Source organism: Orycteropus afer, unplaced genomic scaffold (genome assembly GCF_000298275.1).
Source record: "Orycteropus afer afer isolate SDZICR_OR568_19922 unplaced genomic scaffold, OryAfe1.0 scaffold00049, whole genome shotgun sequence".
Classification (NCBI taxonomy): Eukaryota; Metazoa; Chordata; class Mammalia; order Tubulidentata; family Orycteropodidae; genus Orycteropus; species Orycteropus afer.
This window is the reverse complement of record NW_006921636.1, coordinates 10,587,417-10,608,720: the sequence shown is the minus strand read 5'-3', so window position 1 is coordinate 10,608,720 and position 21,304 is coordinate 10,587,417. Positions and strand designations below refer to the sequence as shown.

Sequence of the window (21,304 nt, the reverse complement as noted above, 5' to 3'; positions counted from 1 at the left end):
CTGCTGAGCAATGACACAGCTACATGCAGGGTCATGACATAGGCTAGAGATCATTCCCAAAGCTTCTCCTTAAATATAGGAAGGAGACCATATTCCCAAAGGCAGCTACTCAGCTGCTTGTGGTAGATCCCACCACGGAGCTGACTGCCAGTCTCATCATGGGGAATAACTACCACCAGCTGCCCAGCCACTCAACCAGGCCCAGCCAAGTTGACACACAAACATAACTACCACACATGGTATCTGATCTTGGGCAAGTTCTTGAGTCTCTAAGCCTCAGTGACCTATTCTATAACATGGCCACACCCACTCATTCAAGTGGTCGAGAGCATAAAATGAGACAAAACTTCCAGCAGAAGGTCTTGCATGTGGAGATATCTCTTTCTCAAATCCTGGGTTGGGCACCTCCTAAACAAGATGCCCATGGAAGCAGCAGTCAGGAAATCAAACAACATATTAAGTCAGGCAAATCTGCTGCAAACGATTTTTTAAAAAGTGTTCAAAAGCAAAGATGTCACTTTGAGGACTGAGGTGCACCTGACCCCAGCCACGGTATTTTCAGTCATCGCATATGCACGTGAAAACTGGACAATGCATAAGAAGACTGAAGAAGAATTAATGCTTTTGAATTATGGTGTTGGCAAAGAATACTGAATTTACCATGAGCTGCAGAAGAATGGACAAATCTGTCTTGGAAGAAGTATGGCCAGAACGCTGCTTAGGAGTGAGGTTGGTGAGACTTTGTCTCACTTACTTTGGACGTGTTATCAGGAGAAGGATGTCATGCTTGGCAAAGTAGAGGGCCAGCGAAAAAGAGGAAGACCCTCACGAGATGGATGAACTGTGGTGCAACAATGGCTCAAACACGGAGAGGATGGTGCAGGCCTGGGCAACGTTTCATTCTGTTGTGCGTGTGGCCGCTATGAATCAGAACCAACTCAACGGCACCTAACAACAGATAACAATAACACCGATCCCTCTTCTCAAGTCTGGATTGGGCACCTCAGAAATAAGTGCCATGAAGACCGAGACCCATGTTGGTCTTGGCCATTGTTTCACCTACAGGATCTGACACACAGTAGGTGCTCAATAAACATTTAGACCACTGACCGACTCCCAATCCCTCTGCCTCCCTTCTCACAGCCTGGGTGCAGCTATCTAATTGGTTTTGGCTGGGATCTGGCACTTAGGTTCTCAACAAGTGGTAGCTCCATTCCCTCCAGGGAAAATCGACATCACTGGCCCAGCTGGGCATTTTCAGCAGGGCTCTTGAAGTCTCAGATAGAAACTTGCTATTTGTGCTGGGTGGTGGTGGGCAGGGTCTGGTAATTAGAACCTGGCCACGGCTCCCTGCTGCTCTGTCCTCCCTCACCACCCCCAGTTCCAGCTGTTGTCCTCACCACCCCCGCTGCCCCCTCCAAATGCAGCAGAAGGGGCCCCTGGAGCCCGTATGATGCCTCATTAGCCTGCAAATGCCATCTCTGTTGCCCCTGTGGGGGGCTTACCAGCAGGCCTGGCCTTTAAAACACACAAGTTAATTCCTCCGCTGGCACTGGGGCCTGGTGGCGCCCCGCCTCCGCCCTTCCCTCACACCTTCCTCTCAGGCCCCGTTCCGGCTCTGCTCCCTGCTATCTGCACAGCAAGAACAGACTGTACCTCGCAGCAGCTGCTAAATATAGACCCGCATCAGTGGAATATTCCTGGCTGGGGAGATGGAGCTTGGGCTGGGAATGGCACCATGGCGGCTCCTGCGGTGGGACTGTGGGCAGGAGAAGGAAAAACCTGGTCTTTTCTGGAAAATGTCTATAAGGACCCTTTCAGACTGAGAAAGCTGATGGATCCTTCTTTCCCCAGAGCCTCCAAGAACAAGAACCCCACCCGGACTCCTTGCCTGCCTTGTGTGGTGCCCACCCCCTGGCTTCCTGGGAACTGTTCCTGCCCTCCCAGGCCTGCCAGCTGCTACCATCCTTCTCCCAACTCTTGGTAGTGGGAGATGCTTTTTCTTGGAGCTTAGCCTCCCTTGTCATTCTCTCAGAGTCCACTTCGTCATCTACTCATCCCTGTCACCTCTCGACACCCAGTCTCAGCCCTTCCTTTACTTCTGTGTTCTCTCTCTTCCTCCTCCTAAAAGCTGAGTGACTCTAAGGCCCTTCCCTCCTCCGGCTAATGGATGAGAGCTTCATCATCTCCACCACCTGCCCCGTGCTGCACATTTGTGCACCTGGTATTACACTGCTCACTTTGTTTGCTGTTCTCTAGCCCTGCAATGGGCTCACACCAGCTCGCTGCATGGCTCACACCCTCACTGACGCAGGTCTCTGTCCCAGTGTCACCACTCCAGAAAGGCCTGTCCTGATTTCTTAATCTAGGTCTGCCCCCTACCCTGCCTGATGTTTCTTCCAAGCCCTCATCACTACCTGACCCCTCATCACTACTTGACATTATATGTTAGTATGTTTATTTTCTGCATCCCTTATTTGAATAAAAGCGCCATGAGGACAGGGTCTTTGATTGGCCTACTGCTGCGTCCCCAGAGCTAGGTACCTAGTAAAGCCAGTTGTCATCCAGCTGACTCCATGGGGACCCCACGTGTGTCAGGGTCGAACTGTGCTCCTTAGAGTTTTCAGTGGCTGACTTTGCAGAACTAGATCATCAGGCCTTCCTCCTGAGGTGCCTCCAGGTGGACTCGAACTTGCAATCTTGTGGTTAGCAGCTGAGCATGTTAATGGTTGGCATCACTCAGGGACTCCAGGCACATGGCAGGCACTCAATACTTGTTGAATCCTCATAATTTGATTGTTGTTGTTATGTGCCGTCGAGTCAAACCTGACTCATAGCGACCCCTCCTTGGGTTTCTGAGGCAGTATCACTACGGAAGTAGGATTGCCCAACCTTCCTTCCGAGGAGTGGCTGGTGGGTTTGAACCGCCAGCCATCTGGTTAGCAGGCAAGTGTCTTAGCCACTATGCTACCAGAGCTCCCAGCAATCATGTAGGTGGGTGTTATTACCTCCTTCGAGCACATGGGGAAACCAAAGCCTAAGAAGCCCTAACTCAGAACTCTGACCCTTGTTTCAGATAGCCTGCTGGATGGTCCAGATAGCTCGTTCTTCCTTTCTCTCATCACCTTGTAGCCCATAGGTTTCCAACTGAATTCTCTAGCTTGGCACCAGACCCTGGGACACATTCCCATATTCCTGTGCTCCTTGGCCAATTCCTCCCATTTTTCCAGGTGCTGCCCCTTCCCATTCTGTCCCTCGAGTTAGGAACCCGCTGCATTCCTACCTCAGCCTAATCACGTCCCCTCCTCCAGGCCCCAAGTTCTACTGGTTTGTTCTGGGCAGGCTCTCACTTCCATCTCCCTCCCCCGCACCTCAGCTACCCCTCACTATCAACCCTTTACCATCTCCGCCCTCCTAACACACAGAGCAGGTTAGGGAGTCTGAATGGGTACCAAGGAAGGGACAGTCTTTCCGTTTCTTGTCCTTTGGGGCTCTATGCTAGGCACCTCAGGCTCTTCCTGCCTCCAATTCCTGCCTCTGAGCCAAGCTCTCCAGCAGCAGCCCAAGGGAGCTTGTTAAAATGAAAACCTGAGCATGTCACTTCCCTGCTTAAAAGCCATCCATGAGCCCCCAGTGTTGGGAAGGAGTAGGGGAAACAGAGAGTTGCTCACGTGGTTGGCGGGAGTGTCATCTGGCCATTTAGGCAGTATCTATTGAGAGTCCAAATGCTCTTTGACCCTACTTTCCCACCTCCTGAAAATTATCCTGCAGATAAATTCACACAAGCACAAAGTGATGCATGCACCAGGTTATTCATTACAGCATTGTTCGTTGTGGCAAAAGATTGGAAACAGCGTGAGTGTCCATCAATGGGGGACTGGTGAAATAAATGTTAGTGTATCCATCACAGAAGTGAAAGGAGAGAAGGAGGAAGCTCTTTAGGTACTGATAGGAAATAATCTTCAAGATGTATTGGTAAGTGAAAAAGGCAAGCAGTGCAGATAGCTACCGTTTGTGCAAAAAATAAAACAAATACATGTACTTATTCTCCTGTACATGCAGAGACTATCTTTGCAAAGACACACAAGAAAATTACATTGGTTGCCTTAGGGACAGTGACTGGGTGGCTGGGGTATTGGATGGGGTAAAGAACTGTCACTAAATACCTCTTTGGACTCTTCGAATTTTGAACACTGAAATGCATTTTCTGTTAAAAAATAATATTTTTCAAGCAAAGGAACCCAAGATCTCACAGGATATGTACACCAAGTGGCTACCTTTGGGGCTTCAATTACTGGGGGTGGGAAGTATTTTCCTTTTTTGTTTTTCACATTACTTTAATGTTCCAATTTTTCTAAAATGTATTACTTTTATATGGAGAGAGAGGGAGCAAAAAGAACACAAAACAAAAGCAAACACACCAGCAAAAACCCAGATCCATCAACGCCCCCTCCCATCGCCTGTCGAATAAAATACAAACTCCTCAGCCTCACCCCCCACGCAGCCCCCCGCTTCTTCTCTAGCCACTGCAGCTTCCCCAAGTCCGGGTTGCTTACGATTCCTCTCATGCCTCACGCTGAGCTCTTCCGCCCAGCTCTTGCCCGCGCCCTGCCCTCCTCCTGGAATGCCCTTCCTCTGCAATCTCAGTCTGACCAACGTCAAAAACTACCCTTTGCAGGTCCACTGAGACCGCCTCCAAGAAGCCTTGCACCCTAATCTCCCGTGTGTATGGCTGCCTTCTGCCCCCACCGAGCTGTGAGCTCCAGGAAGGCATTTGCTAAACGTTCTGTGACGTCTGAAGTCTCATCTTCTGCCCTCACCCCTGCCTTGTTCCTCCTGTATCAATGGGCCTCGAGACACCACCCATGGACTCTGCAGCCACTTCCAGCTGCTTGGGCGCAAGTCGCTGCCCATCTCGGAATCTCAGTCTCCTGTTCCATCCATCCTCCCTGCCTCTCCCAGGACCCCCTCAGAAAAGCAGCCAGGTTCCAATCCCACAGACAGAGGGGCGACGGTGGGTGAGGGGCGACGGTGGGTGAGGGGGCGACTCCATTGCTTAGTGGTGTTGGGGAAGGGGACGAAAAGAAGTCACCTATCCATTAACAGTCTCTAAGTGACTCCCCTCTAAAGAGGTTTCACTGGATCCTTAACAACTGCCCAGTGAATGGAGCTTTCAAAGTTGCTCATAAGGTGCCTTTCACCGGAAGCCCCCACCCCAACTATACTGATGGTCCCTCTAACCGCACCCCCTGGCGTGGCTCCGTGCCCCGCCCCTTCGGCCTGGCTCTGCCCCTCACCGGTCTTGGGGTCCACGGTGAAGTGGTGTTCTCCATCCAGCACGCTGTACACCAGCCGAGCACTGCTGCCGTAAGTGGGATCATCCGCGTCGGAGGCCATCACCTGCATCACCGACGTGCCTGGATCCAGGGGACCAAGCGAGACAGGGGTCACCTGGGCCACTGTGCTCTTGGCCCCCACCTTTCCCAACACCTCCCCATCCCAGGGAAGCTGAGAGAGGAGACCGAGGCTGGCAGTCATCAAAGAAAGCGCACCTCAGTGCCCATCCTCCTACCGTCCCCATCCCGCTTCCTGACCAGCAGCCTTCGTAGTGGCACCACATTGGCCATGGAGTCAGAACTGGATTCCAATCGCCCTTCGGGGCAGCCTCTCAAGTCTGTTGCCCCCAACGAAATAGATAACCCTAGTCCTTGGTCCAAGAGATTGAGGGAGTGCATTTAAATTTAGGACGCAGGCAGGCGCAGAGCAATGTGTCGGTGGTGGTGGTGGTGGTAGTGGTGGCTGCTGGGTGCCACTGAGTCCATTTTTGACTCCTAGTGACCCCATGTGACAGAGAAGAACTGCACTGTAGAGTTTTCTAGGCTGTAATCTACACAGGAGCAGATCGCAGGGTCTGTCTCCCAAGGAGCTGCTGGGTAGGTTTGAACTGCCAACCTTTTATTTAGCAGCCAAGCACGTAACCACTGTGCTGCTGGAGCTTTCAACAGGTGGCAACCATCACTTCCACCCTGCCCTCAGTCAGGGTTGCAACCAGGCCCCTGCCTCCCAGGGCAGGTATCCCAGCACCCTGTGGCTCCTCAAGGGACTCCCCCCTGTAATGGGGACATCTGCCCCCTCCAGCCCCTGAGGGGCAACACAGGTCCTTGGGAGTTCAGAGCCCTGAGCCCCTGGCCCCAGGGTCCCTGGGCAGGATGACAGCAGGGCCTGGCTTTCCCTTTGGGAAGGAGATGGCTGTGGGCCCTGGTGCCCCCCTTGCCCCTCCCCCAAGTGCTCAGACAACCTCCCCCTCCTTATGCTCTGCACGTAGCTGCTGGGGAGAGTATAAATTGGATAAAAGTCCATCAAACAGCGGCAATTAAGTTATTGATTTTCGACGCTGCCTCATTAAACCGGGAGCTTCTCTCGGCCTGTCCCAGAGATGGCTCTAATTTGACATCATGTTCAATTTGACGAAAGCAGGACTTGGGACGTGAGGCTGGACTGGGCGGTGGTGGGGTTGGGGGAGGGGTCAGATGGAGGGTCCAGCAAAGCTATCTGGTCCATCTGAAATTTGCCAGAGAGGAGGGGTAAGGTGGAGAGCTAAGAAAAGGGGGTCTTGGGGCTCAGGCTATGACCCATGGGGGGATAAGAATCAGACCCACTTCAGGGAGATGCCCTCTACTGGGTGTCCTGCTGCAGTGGGGTGGGGCCTAGGCCTGCTGAGGGTCTGGATGAGGCCTTCCTGGGGCCAGGTTCGGCTCTCCTGGCCAGCAGGCTGCATGCTGGGAGGTGAGGCCAGTTCACTGCCTGGCTAATGAGTGAGAGTCTGGAAGTGCTACTGCAGCAATTCTGCTCAGCCCAGCCTGCTGCCCGCCTCTCCCCCCTCCAGCCTGGGGCCCTCGATCATTCCAAACAGACACATGTATTTATTTTTCACTCTTTTGCATTTCTCATTTCCCTCACTGGGTCCCCCCCGCCCCTCCCAGCTCGAGCCTCCTAAACTGGCCCTGCAATGCGCTTCTCTCTCCAGCACATCCAGCTCCATGTCAACCATGTGAGTTGCCCACAGAAGCTACGGAAAGGGGTGGGCAAGCCCCCTCACTCCTGATGCTGGTGCCCAGGGGTCTTCTACTCAGGGCTAAGGGCACTGTCTCAGGTGCCTCCTCACCACATATGGAGAGGGACACCCACTATCAGTCACTCACTACATCCCCGACTTTGCCAGTCACTTAAATTCATCACCTTGAATCCTCACAGCATCTTTGAGAGCAGAAGGGGGCTCTCTAATATTACAGGTGAAGAAACAGGTCACAGGGGGAAAGACTTGGTCCAGGGTACACAGCGAGAAAGTGGTGGGATTTGAACCCAGGACTCACTGATGCCAAAGCTCTTCTGGGTGCTGGTATCAATGCAGGCACAGGAACTCTGGGGAAGGTGGCCTAGTGCACTGCGTTATAGTCAGTGACGACTCTGCCACTTAGCAGCAGTTCGACCTTGGGCATGTCATGAACCCCTTTGTGCCCCAATTTGCTCATTTGTGGAACCAGGTACACAACAGTACAGTACTAGCAAAGTCCTGGGGTTGATGCGAGAATTCAAATAGGTTTCCATGTTCAGCACCAAGGCCAGTGCCTGGCTCACGCTAGGAACTCAATAAATGCAGGCTTTTGCTGTTGTCATCTCAAGAGGCACAGCATGGCAGTACACAATGGCACAACTGTGCCTCCCTCGCAGAGGTACTGAAGTGGGAGAAGATACACAAAGCATCAGGCTCGTGGCAGGTCCTCAAATAAATAGTGGCTGCTGTAACTGTCATGAGAGAGGGTCTCCCCAACACTCCCCCACCAGGTCCCTCCCACCCCCTGGGCAAGGCACAATGCTGGGCTGAGTGACTCCCCAGGGACCCGGCTGAGCATTCTCTCCTCTTCCTGGCTGCATCCCAGGGACTCCCACGGGGATGATGGAATCATTTCCCCAATCCAGGATTCTTTATTGCAGCCATTACAGTTAATGCCAACACGTGGGGATGGTGAAGGGTCAGTGATTCACCACCAGGCCCTAGGGGAATGGCTTCATCAAGCCACACCCCACCTCCCACCTTCTTCACAAGTCAGCAGCTCCTCAGAATTGGCAGACAAAGAGGTGCCAGGCTTGGGGCTGCTGTGGGGCCACCTCCGGGTCATGTCTGCAGGTTCAGCACTTTACACGTAGCAATGCACCTTCGAGTCCAGTCTCTCCTCCAGTCCTCACACCAATTCTGTGATGCAGACGCAGTGGTATGCTAGAAAAATATCTACTCATTGGCTCTAGGGTGGAGGAACCCCTGCTTTGTAGCGTTTGCTAGTTTCCGTGGTGTGAATACTCTTATCATGGACATTTTCAAGCTACCAATGGGACATCAAGTGGCTTGCAAAACTCCTGAAAATCAATGCTGGGCTCTTGCGAGCTGGTATGAGCCAGCTCCAGCGACACCACTGCATCCTTCCCTCTTATAGCCAAGGAAACTGTTATGCACAGTCGAGGGTGAAAATATGAATTGGCAATGAACTCCATTATTAATTACACATCATTATTCAACAACAATGATAATGATGCTGTTGTTGCTAGCTGTCATGGAGTTGGCCCCCAACTCACAGTGATGTCATGCACAATGGAATGAAATTGTGCCCGGTCCTGAGTCATCTTCACGACTGGATCCAATCACTGTGAGTCAAGAATTTCACTGGCTGATTTTCAGAAGGAGATGGCCAGCCCTTGCTTCCTTGTCTGTCTTAGTCTGGGAGCTCTGCTGAGACGTGTCCATCATTATAGCAACACGCAAGCCCCCACTGACAGATGGGTGGTGACCAGGCATGGGGCGCACTGGCAGGGAATTGAACTCGGGTCTCTCATATGGAAGGTGAGAATTCTACCACTGAACCACCAGTGCCTCACTCAATGATAATGAAAACCAAACCCACTGCCATCAAGTCAATTCTGACTCACAGTGACCCTATGGGACAGAGTAGAATTGCCCCATAGGCTGTAAATCTTTACAGAAGCAAATTGCTTCATCTTTCTCCCACAGAGAAGCTAGTGGGTTTGAACCACCAACTTTTTAGTTAGCAGCCAAATGCTTTGCCCACCGCAACACCAGAGTTCCAAATAATAATGATTTTTTTAAAAACACCTCACTGCCATAGAGTCAATTCTGACTCATAGCAACCCCCATTGGATTTCCAAGGCTGTAAATCTTTATGGAAGCATATTGCTCATCTGTCTTCCATGGAGCAGCTGGTAGGTTTGAACCACCAACTTTCTGGTTAACAGCCAAATGCCTTAACCACTACACCACCAGAGCTCCTTTGAATAACAGCTTTGTGCTAGATACTATAACAGGCCTGCTGGGTGTATTATCTTACGGAACTTATACAATAAAGCTTTGAAGTAAACTCTATTAAAATTTCCACTTTACAGATGAGGAAATGAAGGCTGAGTAAAGTAACAAGTTCATCTGGCAAGGGTACCCTGCCTTATAGGTGGGAGGAAGGGATAGCAGAAGTAGACGGTGAGTGAGAGAGAGGGGTCAGAAAAAGGAGGAGGAGGGAAGAGGAGAAGGACGAGGAGCTGGGTTCAGGACTCTCCGTCCCAGGCAGTCCTTTTCAATGTGGAACTTCAGGGGTGTGACCTGAAGGGCAGTACAGTATGCTGTCCATGGTGCTGACGCCAAGCCCTTTTGCTAGGTGGGGTTAAGGGTCTGAGTTTGGCCTGCAATAGGAGGGGCTGTCTAACTGATTTCTGGGTTAGCAGGACCTCAGGGCCCAGGGATCCATGTGGAATGTTAGAGCTGGCAAAGCTGGTCCTTGGAGAGCTCAGAAATGAGTGGTTCTCAACCTGGCTGCACAGAAGAATCTCCTGGGAGCTTTCAAATAAAACATGCTGTCCCACCCCAGACCAATAAAATAGGACTCTCTGGTGGTGAAAAAAGGTATTTTTACAAGCTCCCACAATGATTCTAGGTGCATCCTGGTGGGCTAAGAACTGCTCTCCTAGACCCAAGGCTTCATTAGACTGATGGGAAAATTGAGTCACAGAGGGGTTCATGACCTGCCCAAGGGCACATCATAGGAAGTGTGGGAAGGTACTAAGCCCAGCTCTGCCTAGCTGTCACGTCACCCTCTGCAGACTCCCAGTGCCTGCACTGTGACTGATACCCATCAGAAAGCAACAAGGATGACTCAGGCCACCAAATCAGGTGTTTTCTTTATAGATAAAGTCAGCATGAGGAGTCGGACACTCCTGAGAGGAGATGCCTCCACTTCTCCAAGGAGACTGAGCAGACACTGGCATCAGAGTCCTGGGTTCAAATCCTAGCACTTCCTCACTGTGTGCCTTGGCCAAATCTTTCCCCGTCTGACTTGCTTCCTCATCTGTAATCTTAGAGGGGCCCACTCTGCAGTGAAGGTTAAAGATGAGGGATTTCAGTGAGTGATGAAGCCAGGCAGGTAGTGGGTCCTCAACAGGACCCATTCCTTCTCCCCTCTCTCTGTGTGGTCATAGGAGGCATGGCCATGGCCCAGAGTAGAAGACCCCTGGGCACCAACATCAGGAGGGAGGAGGCTGGTCTGCCCACTTTCCATTTCTGGTTTACCTGACGGCTCTGACAGGTTTACCATGAAGTCAGAATTGGAACTAAGTCCTGGCTCTCAGGACACAAGTCTTTCTTCTCTTCTCCTTTAGCTTCCACTATTTGTGAGGTCCAATTGAACCCCAGACTCTGGCTCCAGAAGCCGCAGGAGGAGCTCCAGACAGCTCGGGGAGGGGTAGTGCTGTGGGGAGTGGGGCTCGGGGACAGGGGACATCAAATCTCTTGCCAGCCCTGTTCTCGGTCTAGACGTGGCTGTAGGAAAATTCCCCGACCTGCCTGGGCCTCAGTTCCCCTTCTGTAAGACGGAGATGACACTTGATCCCTTCATTCCACCCCCCTCCCCAAGCTGTGGGAGACGCCTTCATGAGATAAAAGAGAAGAAGCACGCTGGAAAAGAACAGAGTCCTCAACCGGGGTGACCAAGTGTCATTATTATGAAGACGTTTGTAATTATTATCATCCTGTCTCTTTCCTACTTCCCACTGCCGCCCTGCTGGGCCCGGGGAAACCCTCGGCTCACATTTAGCTTCTCAAACATTTATAAAAAATGAGTCCCACTCCCTGCTGCTACCAGAGCCGCACAGAATGCCTTCTATTAAAAATTAAAAACCACTTGTCGATTCCCCCGGAATGCTCAGATTACACAGGAAACAAGCCCCCCCCCCCAGCTCTCTCCTTAACCCCCGCCCCCAGCTCCCTCTTGGATCATCACTTGTAACGCTGGCTCACTGGGCTGGCCTCGACCCGCTTCTGGCTGCCCAGTCAGGGCAGCCTAATGTGGATGAATGATACACAGGAGACACAGGAACGAGGCTGCTGGGAGGGCGGGAGAGGTCACAGGCGGGAAGGGGAGGGACAGGTCCAGAGACAAGGCACAGAGAAGGTGGCCCAGAGAGATGGGGAAAGAAAGTGGGTCAGGACAGGGAAACGAGGGGGAGAGGGATGGAAAGAAAGAGGGAAGACAAAGATGCCCAGAGACAGAGAGCACTGAGGACAGAGACAAAGAGATGAGGGTCAGAGTGGCAGAGATACACAGAAACAGAGAGAGTGGAACAGAGACAGCAAGACAAAAGAGAAAGAAACACAAGGAGAAAGTCAGGAAGTCGGGATATACAGAAACAGTGGGAGAGAAACGAACGGCATCAGAGATGGCGCAAAGGAAAGAATGCGAGGAGGCAGCAGAGGAGGCCTGCTGGGCCTGACGGTGTGGGGGACCCAACGCTGCACACACACACTCTCCAGGCTCCGGGGGAACCAGCACACCCTCCCCTCACTACCTCTTTTCCTGTGAGTCCCAGCATGGACTTCCCCATGCAGGCAACCCCAGTGTCTGTATGGGATTTAATAGGTCCCCCCAAGAGACAGGACTCTCCTACCACCTCAAAGTGAGTCCCATAAGCCATTGGTCCTCTCAACACTTACTTGGAATGCTTGGTTAAGTAGTCTGGTGACCTCTTTGTTTGGGACAGCAACACTTTTAAATGTTGGTAATAGGATCCCTCTGCCAACTGCAGAAGGAGCTCTGGCAGTGTAGTGCCTAAGGCACTTGACTGTGAACCAGAAGGCTGGCAGTTCAAACCCACCAGCCACTCCTCAGAAGGAAGGTTGGGCAATCTACTTCCGTAGTGATACGGCCTTGGAAACCCAAGGAGGGACCGCTATGAGTCGGGTCCGACTCGATGGCACATAACAACAACAACAAAGCCAGTTGCAGAAAGTTGAGGATTTTTGCTTATAATTCTGTTCCATTTATTCACTCAACAACTGTACAGCACCTAGTCTACACTGACATTTGAGGGCAGGATGGTGGCTGCACCTTTGTACCCCATTGTCATGCAGGCACAGGCGTAGACAAGGGTGCTCGTGTTTGTTGAATGAATTATTGACGAAAAAGACAAAGAAGAGCATGGATACACTCCTCCCTACTCAGACTACCAGGGCTGTGGGGTCCCTTCCTGAGGGCCAGCCCCTCTGATCCTTCCTGCCACCGCTCCCCAAACAGAAGCCTCCTGTCCTGCTTCCCCGAGCTGGGCAGTGAGAGCCAGTGCTGTTGCTAGGCAAGGAGATATTGCACATATAGATCTTCCTGGACTTTAATTAAAAACATCTTTAGAAGTTGTCTCTGCAGAGGCCAGCGATTGATTCCTGGCTTGGGCCTGAGGGCCTCTGAGCCACACTCTCTCCAGCTGAAGATGGGACAATTGGAGGTTCCCAGCCTGTCACTGCCCAACCCCAATGAAGCCTGGAGGAACACACTGCCTCCTGCTTTTCCCTTTCCCCTCTGCCTTCTTCCCCCTCCCAGGCAGTGAATTTGGGGATCAGTGCACTCTACCAATTCTATTTCCCTTCCCCTCTTTGACCCTCAGTTTCCCTAGCGTTAAAATGGAGGTGTCAGCACTCATCAGGAGAGCACCTGGGAGGATGAACTGAGATGAGGGATGTGAAAGTGCTTTGCAAGCTGTAAAGTCCTGTGCAAGCCTAATAAATGGTCACGACCGCATCCCCCAAGGAAGCCGTGTACAAAGGATCAAGTAACTCAAGCTCCGGTGCCAGGTTCTGGGTCTGCTTCTGGCTCTAGTTCTTTCTGTGGAAGCTCAGGCAACTCACTTTCTCTCTCTTTTCATTTATTTCCTGATCCAGAAAATGAGGACAGTAATACCAGCCCTGCTTATTCCTCAGGATTGTGAGAATAAGGGGAAATAGCTCTGTGAAAGCAGTGTTGGCTGATAGCTATTATTTAGTGAATGTCCCAAGAAGTGCAGGCTGTATTACAAAACAGTCCTTTTCCATCTATTAAAGATGCTGCTCACAGAGGAACTGGAATACATGCTAGACTGGCTGCAGCAGGGCCCCTGTCCATTCCCACAGTCTGTTCAGCCCCCCACCCTGTGGTCCAGCAATGTCAGCTCTCTGGCATATACGCTGCCACGTTCCCCTCCCTTTGCTCACAGCAGACATCACTAATCGATTGTGGCACTCTTTTTAGCTGACCCTGAATGAGGTCTCAGATTCCTTCTTAACACAGCCCTGCAGCCACTGCCAACTATTTAGAGTTGGCACAAGAGATGAAACCGATCTGCTACCACTCTGAGGTCAAAGCTATGTCTTACTCATCTTGGCATCCTCACATACCTAGCAAAGTGCCATGTACATAGTAGGCACTGCTATGTGTTTACTGAATTGAAAGCAGCTATGCACTTATTTTCCTGGGTTCTACTGGTGGTTCAGTAGCTGAATGTTCTCCCTCCACATGAGAGTCTTGGGTTCAATTTACAGACAATGAACCTCATATGCAGCCCCGCCGCCATCAGGTGCTGGTTTGCATGTTACTCAGATGTTGAACGGGTTTCAGCGGACCTTATAGACTGGGAAGGAAGGCCTGCTGGTGCACTTCCGAAAATACCAGCCAGTGAAAATCCTATGGAACACGATGGTTGGATCTTCAACTGATCGTGAAGGCGACACAAGATAGGGCAGCATTTCTTTTTGCTGTGAATGGGCTTGTCTTGAGACACGAGCCAACCTGATGGCAGCTGACAACAACAAGAACTTATTTTTCTACCCCCCTGGGGCCATCTATAAAGCAGGTGGAAATAGATGCTTGCTAAGTTGGGTGACTCATCTATGTAACCCCTACAGAGCCAAGTACATTGGAGGCCTTGTATATAATGGGTGCTAATAAACATTTGTGGATTTAATTCAATTACTTATCTTTACATCCCCTGCAGTGCCCAGAATAAAGCAGCAGCTAATAAATGTGTGTTGGATTGAACTTCTCTTTTGTGTATCCTTAACGGTGCCAACCAAGTCTAGTGTCTTGTACTCTGTTGGCATAATAAGTGGTTGCAGTTGAACTGGGTGTGGGAGCCCTGTGAAATCGTCACACTGTCCACTGGTCAGATCTCGACACTCCAGAGGAGGAGTCAGGTCCCCCTGCATCAAGAGAGGCAACCCTTCTCTATCAAAACTCACTTCCTTGGCAAGCTGATACAATCTCCAGCGTCAAATACCCTCTCTCTCCTGATGACTTTTAAAGTTGGATCTCTAGCCTTCATCTCTCTCCTGGCCTCCAGATTCATACACCCAACTATCCCTTTGACATCTCCACTTGGATTTCCAGTAGACGTCTCAATCTTAACATGTCCAAACCAGAAATCGTAACTGAGTGCTGAAAACCTGCTCTTCCTGGTGCATGATGATCTCAGTAATAGCAGCTCCATCCAAGAAGCTGATCAGGCCAAAAACCTCAGCATCATCCATGATTCCTCTCTCTCTAGTTCCCCACACCCAATTCCTCATGAACTCTGTTAGCTCTACCTTCCAGGTACATCCAGAATCTCTTTTCACCTCCTATCCTGATCCAAGTCACTATCTTGTCTTGCCTGACCAATTGCAGCTGCCTCCTCTTGATCTCCCTACTTCCAACCAAGCCTCTTAAGTCTATTTTCAATATGGTGGTCAACAAATCATCCCTTTAAAACACAAGTTGGATCAGGCCACTCCTCTACTTCCCATCTCACTTAGAGCACAACGGGAAACCTTTCAATGGCTACAAAGTCCTATGTGATCCAGGTTCCAGGTCCTCTTCTGAGTCATGAGACACTCTCCCACTCATTTGCTGGTCTGCAGTCTAGTCTTCAAATGTGACCTACATATGCTGCCTCAGGACCTTTGCACTTGCTCTTACCTCTGTCTCTCCAAGTCCAAACCAGCAGCATTGCCATCCCCTAAGAACTTGTTAGAAATGTAAAGCTGGGTACAACCCCAGACACACTGAATCATAAATTCTGGGGGCAGGGTCCAGCAATCTATGTTTTGACAAGCTTTCTAGGCAATGCAAAATAAAGTTTGAAAATCACTGTTTTAGACAGCTCCTTAGTTTTCTCCCAGTTCCTTCAGATCTGTGTTCATAGCACTTTCACTACCTGGCGTATTATGTAGTTGGTTGCTATTTCTTTATTTCTCTCTCCTGCACTAGTATGCAGGCTTCCTAAGAATCCCCAATGCAAGGAACAATGCCTGGCACACGTGCCCAATAAGTATCTGCTGGTTGCAAGAACCCCTCAATGCTCAGAAGGGAATGTGGGGCCCAGAGAGGGGTGGGGACTTGCCCAAGGACATACAGAGAGCCAGGTCTCCTGACTGTCAGCTCCTGCACGCCCTGTTTCCTGCACTTGGCTCCGCTTGGCTGGCCCTCCTCAGAAGCGTGGCTCATCAGAGGCCCCCGGCACACTTCCTTTCCCTTTTAAGCTCTGAGTGGTTTAATTTGCAAGCACTGCCGCCTTTCATGTCCTGAGCTGCGTGCCTGCTCCCTCTGATCTCCGAAGCTGCCCAGGCCCTGGTGCCACTTGTCGCCCCGCCCCTGTAGCTCCGATCAGGAGGCTCCGTAATTGTGACTGATTTTCAAAGCTGTCTGGGGTCCCCACAAGCACCCTGGTGTCGGATTTGCTTCCCCTTCAAAAGGCTGCTCAAATGAAATAAACTAATTTAATTTCTGCTTCTGCCCTCCCCCTCGTGAGCTCCCCACTTGTCCCAACTGAGTCCCTGTGCCTGACTTCATCCTGAGTGGAAGGTGAGGGTCAGTGGACAGGGAGAGGAAAAGGAGACAGGGCTGGATCTGCAGGGGGCTGGCTCTGCCTGACTCTCTGTGGGACCTTGGGCGAGTCCTCCTCCTCCTCTGGGCCTCAGTTTCCTCATCTGTGAAACAAGGGTCTGGACAGTCTGGGAGCCAAGCTCAGGGATTTGCTCCAACACTGACTTCCTATGTGACTCTGGGTATGTCTCTCTGAGTCTCGTGTTCCCTTATTTTCAACAGGGATGCTGACATCAGTCCTGGGCCCCTCTCAGAGCTGACGTCACAGTGATGGATGAGCCACCATTGTGGACAGAGGGGCTGTGCCTCCACACCCCCGACTCCCCATTCCCATCTATCCTCCATACTGTAGATAGGGAGCTGTCTAAAATGCACTTCCTTGCTCAGGCCCTTCCCAGGCTCCCTGCTTCCCTCAAGCCCTTCAGATAAGGCGTCTACTTCCTTCTCCAGCCTCATCATTCACCGCCTTTGTGGACCTTTCCATGCAGAAATGTGCAGGTCAGTGTTGGGTGAAAGTAGACAGGGTCATATCTTCTTAGGCCAGAGTTTGCCTCAGTGGGTGGGGAGTGCTGGACCTGGGCCTGCCTTTGACTTGCTGCGTAACCTTAGACAAGTCACAGCCCCCCTGAGCCTCAGTTTCCCCACTTGCAACACTGAGTTCTAAGTTCTCATTGGGTTTTGAAAGTCCATGAGTCTCTGACATTGACAACTTCCAAATTTATCTCTCCAGCCAGATGTCTCCCCAAACCTCCATATTCAAGTGCCTTATTCAAGATCTTCGCTCGGCTACTTAGTGTTTCCAACTTAGCATGTTGCAAACCAGACTGTTGATTTCCTTCCACCCCAAATCTGTTCCTCCTGCTGCTTCCCCTGTCTCAGCAAACTGAAACTCCCATCTAGTTAATTTCTCAGGTCAAAATCCCGACAGCCATCCTTGAATTTTCTTTCTCTTACACCCTACATTCAACCCATCAGCAAAGGCTTTCAGCCCTGCTTACAAAATTCATCCCCAAGTTGACCTCTTCTCCTCAGCTCCATTGGTACCACCTTGTTCCAAGCCACCATCACGTCCTGCCTAGGTGACTGCAATACCCTCCTCCATGGGCAACCTACTTCTGCCCTCGCCCCTTGCCCAGCCTACTCTGTGGAGCAGCCATGGGATCCCGTTAAAACCAAGTCAGCTTGTGTCACTCCTCTGGCCACAACCCTCCCCGGACTTTGCTCAGCAAAAGAGGCACAGCCCTGACCAAGGCCTGCCTGGCTGCATGACCTGGTCACCCCTCAATCTCTCTTCTCCTTCTGGGCCCCTCTGCTTCAGCCACACCTGTCCCCCAAATTCCTTGAGGGAACTCAACCTTTGCACCCACTGTCTCCTCTTTTCCCAGGCTCTAGGCCTTCACTTCCTTCAGAGCTCTCTTTTGTAACAGCTCCTCAGAGGAGCTTCCCAGATCAGTGATTTGTTTGCTTGCCAATTGTCTGTCTCTCCCATGCAGACTGTATCCTTCAAGAGAGCAGGGAGTCTTGTCTGCCTGTTCACTGCTGTGTCCCCAGTGCTTAACACATAGTAGGTTCTCAACAGATATTTGTTAAATGAATGAATGAACACAGACACATGGCATGTCACATACACTCTCAGGCCTTAAAGTGCTATTCAGCTAGCCATGTAGTGTCCGTCGGCACACGTGCATAAATGCACATGGATGCCAGGCACACATGTTGAATGTACATGGACCCCAGGCATGTGTGTGAGTAGATACAGACACGAGTTACATGTGTGTGAATGCCTATGCACACCTGCATATGTGTGAATGCACATGGACCCCAGGTGCACACGTGTACCCATGTGTGTGTGTGTAACCAGCCTGCACCCACACACATGCTCTCACTGCCCCTCTCCCATGCTCCACTACCCCTTTTGTGCCCACCACACTCTCTGGTCCCCTTCCTCCTGTCTCATCACTGCTGCCTCTGTATCACCCACCAATCTGCCAGATCTGGCCAACCTGGGCTGCTGAGGCCCCGAAGGCCCTCTCTCCCAAGAACCCAAACACCCCTGGCCTCTGACAGCCAGCCACAGAGAGCCGGACACTCAGAGAGAGGCAGCTGGAACCCTTGGCCTCAGGGAATCAGGGAGCATGGTCTAGGACCCAGGGCTGCGGCGCCCTATCCAGCATGCCGCCTGGCATGTGGATGACTCAGGTTAACACTTAGGTGGGCAAGGTGATGGTAGCTACTACCTTGCATCCCTCACTCCATGAGTCCAGCTCCCACCTAAGCCTCAGGAGGTAGGCTAGGTTGGGCCTTGGTGGCTGGACAATGTCTGGGGTCCCACAGTGGGAGACAGCAGGTTCATCTGACCCTCAGTCTCTGTCCCCCAGTGTTGTGTGAATGTGAGCTTCTCAGCTGGTTGTGTCTGGGTTCTTCTAGTAGAGGTGTGTTTGGGGGTGTGCACTCCTGGGTGCTTTTCTATGTGTGCAACTGCGTGCATGCAGTGCCCCTGGGACTTTGCAGCCTTACCCGAGTAAGAGTGCATCTGAGTCTGCTAGGCTCAGCTGTCCCTGTGTGCACCTGTCTGGTACCCCTGGCTACACCCACACCTGCTGGGCTGCATGCTATGGAGCCAGCCCCAGATGATGATGTCTGGGGGTAGCTTTTGACTGTGTCTGCGGGGTCTTTCCTGCATGGAGTTTCATGTGGCTGTGGCAGGGTGTGAAGCTATATCTGGGTGTGCAGTTGGGTCTTATCTCCACTCCATGTCCCTGGGGTTGTTTCTGATTGTAGGGGTGCCCTGTCTAGTTGTGTGTGGACACACAACTGCATCTGTGTGATATTGGGTCTCAGGGCTGGGTGGTGTCTGGGTGTAGAGCTGGACTCTGTAGAAGGGCTGTGTTAAGGTAGACCGTGGACTTGAGGGGAGCTGTGTCAATGTGGGCCTGGGCATGGCTCTGCCTGCTGTGCCAGCAGTACCAGTGTGTGGAGCTGTGTCTGTGGGTGGTGTGGACACACGTGGACAGGTGAGCCTCTATGTGGTGCTGTGCTTGTGGGCGCACTGGTGTCCAAACACATGGCTGTGCCTGTGTGCATGCCTGTCTGTGGGTAGATGAGCATGCTTCAATGTGGGGCTGTGTCCATGTATGTGTGTGGCTTTGTCCAGCTGTGTTGGTGCGTGTGATGGCGTCCGCAAGCATGCCTGAGCCACGTGGGCACCTGTGCTCATGCCTGTGTGCTCCGCCCTGGGGCAGCAGTTCATGCCTCTTCTACTCCTTCCCCTGAGAACCTACCCACCCTCCGCCCCTAGCAGGCTCCCACTTGGGACCTGGCCATCCCCTCCCCTGGAGCGGGGCCCACCTGTGGGTGAGAGCTCGGCCACGCTGCCGATGTAGGGGCCGTGCAGAAAGCGGGGCTCGCTGTCATTGATGTCCTGCACCTTGATGACGAACTCCGACTCGGGCTCCAGCAGGCGGTCGGTGGCACGGTCCCGGGCCTGGGCCCGCAGTGTGTAGAAGGTTTTCTGCTCACGGTCCAGGCGCTCCATGGCATGGATGTCGCCCGTCAGCTCGTCTATCAGGAAGATGGTGCCGGCGCCCTCACCTGAGATGGTGTACTTGATGGCGCCGTCTCCCTCGTCTGAGTCTGAGTGGATCTGGGGGACAGAGGAAGGTGGGGCGGAGGCTGGGGGGGGGGCTCCTCTCAGCCTCCACTAGGTCCCACTGGGAGTCCACTCCCTAATATACACCATGCCTTTGGTAAAGAGGCTGAGGCCTTGGAACCCATGCTTCACTCACCCTAGTCTGGGCCTCATTCAAATCTGCCTTCCCCTCTGTGGCCAGAACTACTGTCAGCCCAAGAGGCAGATCCAGTGGTCCTCCCTTGCTTGCAATCTTTCCATGGCTCTCCATTGCCTTTACAATGTTGTCCAAAGGCACCACTGCACCTCTGGGCTTTTCGGCACAAGGCACCCTAGGACTTTGAGTTCTCTGCCGTTGAAAGTCCACCCATCCTGCAAGGCTCAGCTCAAAAGCCGCCTCTGCAGGAAGCTTTTCAGGATTCCCGTCTAACTCCACCCTGAGCTCTGCAGTACACCAAGTCGTCGTGATCATGTTCAGCTTTGTAGGAGTGCTGTGACCAGCGCTTCCTAAACCTCCACGAGCATGCAAACCACCTGGGGATTTTGTTACCGTAATTTCCAATGCTGCAGGTCTGGGGTGGGGCTTGAGGTGGCTTTTGTTTTGTTCTGTGTTCCTAGCAAGCTTTCAAAGAACACTGGTGGTGCAGTGGTTAAGCCCTGAACTGCTAACTGAAAGGTCAGCTGTTCAAACCCACCAGCTACTCTGCAGAGGAAAGCCCTGGCAATCTGCTCCCATGAAGATTACAGCCTGGGAAACCCTATGGGGCAGTTCTACCCTGTCCAGTGGGGTTGCTATGAGTCGGAATGGACTCAATGGCACACACTAACAAGACGCTGTTAGCAGTCCCTGAGTGGGGCAAGTGGTTAACGCACTCAGCTGCTAGCCCAAAGGCTGGAAGTTCAAGTCATCCAGAGGCATCTTGAAGAAAAGACTGGCAGTCTGTTTCAAAATAACAGTTGGTGGGGATAACAAGCCTCTAAGGGCTCAGAATCTAGGGGGAGATGGACTAGTGAGTCAGAGGGCGGCTCACAGCGGCAGCAGCTCGAAAGCTTGTTACCCCCACCAACCTCCAGTTGCCATGGAGTCAGCTCTGACTCACGGAGACCATGTCAGAGCTGTGCTCCACAGGGTTTTCAGTGGCTGTTATTTTGAAACAGACTGCCAGTCTTTTCTTCAAGATGCCTCTGGATGACCCGAACTTCCAGTCTTTGGGCTAGCAGCTGAGTGCGTTAACCACTTGCCCCACTCAGGGACTGCTGACAGCGTCTTCTTAGTGTGTGCCATTGAGTCCACTCCAACTCATAGCAACCCCACTGGACAGGGTAGAACTGCCCCATAGGGTTTCCCAGGCTGTAATCTTTATGGGAGCAGATCGCCAGGGCTTTCCTCTGCAGAGTAGCTGGTGGGTTTGAACAGCTGACCTTTCAGTTAGCAGTTCAGTGCTTAACCACTGCACCA

The 21,304-nt window shown here is 52.0% G+C and overlaps 1 protein-coding gene across 1 annotated transcript in view; it reads right to left on the bottom strand.

The window, feature by feature from the left end:
* CDH22 (cadherin 22) overlaps nt 1-21,304 on the bottom strand; it is an 87,071-nt gene that overhangs the window by 53,387 nt on the left and 12,380 nt on the right. The window contains exons 2-3 of the mRNA XM_007938438.1: nt 19,566-19,860; nt 5,298-5,417 (exon numbers count right to left, since the gene is read on the bottom strand). Coding sequence (XP_007936629.1) covers nt 5,298-5,417; nt 19,566-19,860 — 415 coding nt within the window. The remainder of the gene's footprint in view (nt 1-5,297; nt 5,418-19,565; nt 19,861-21,304) is intronic.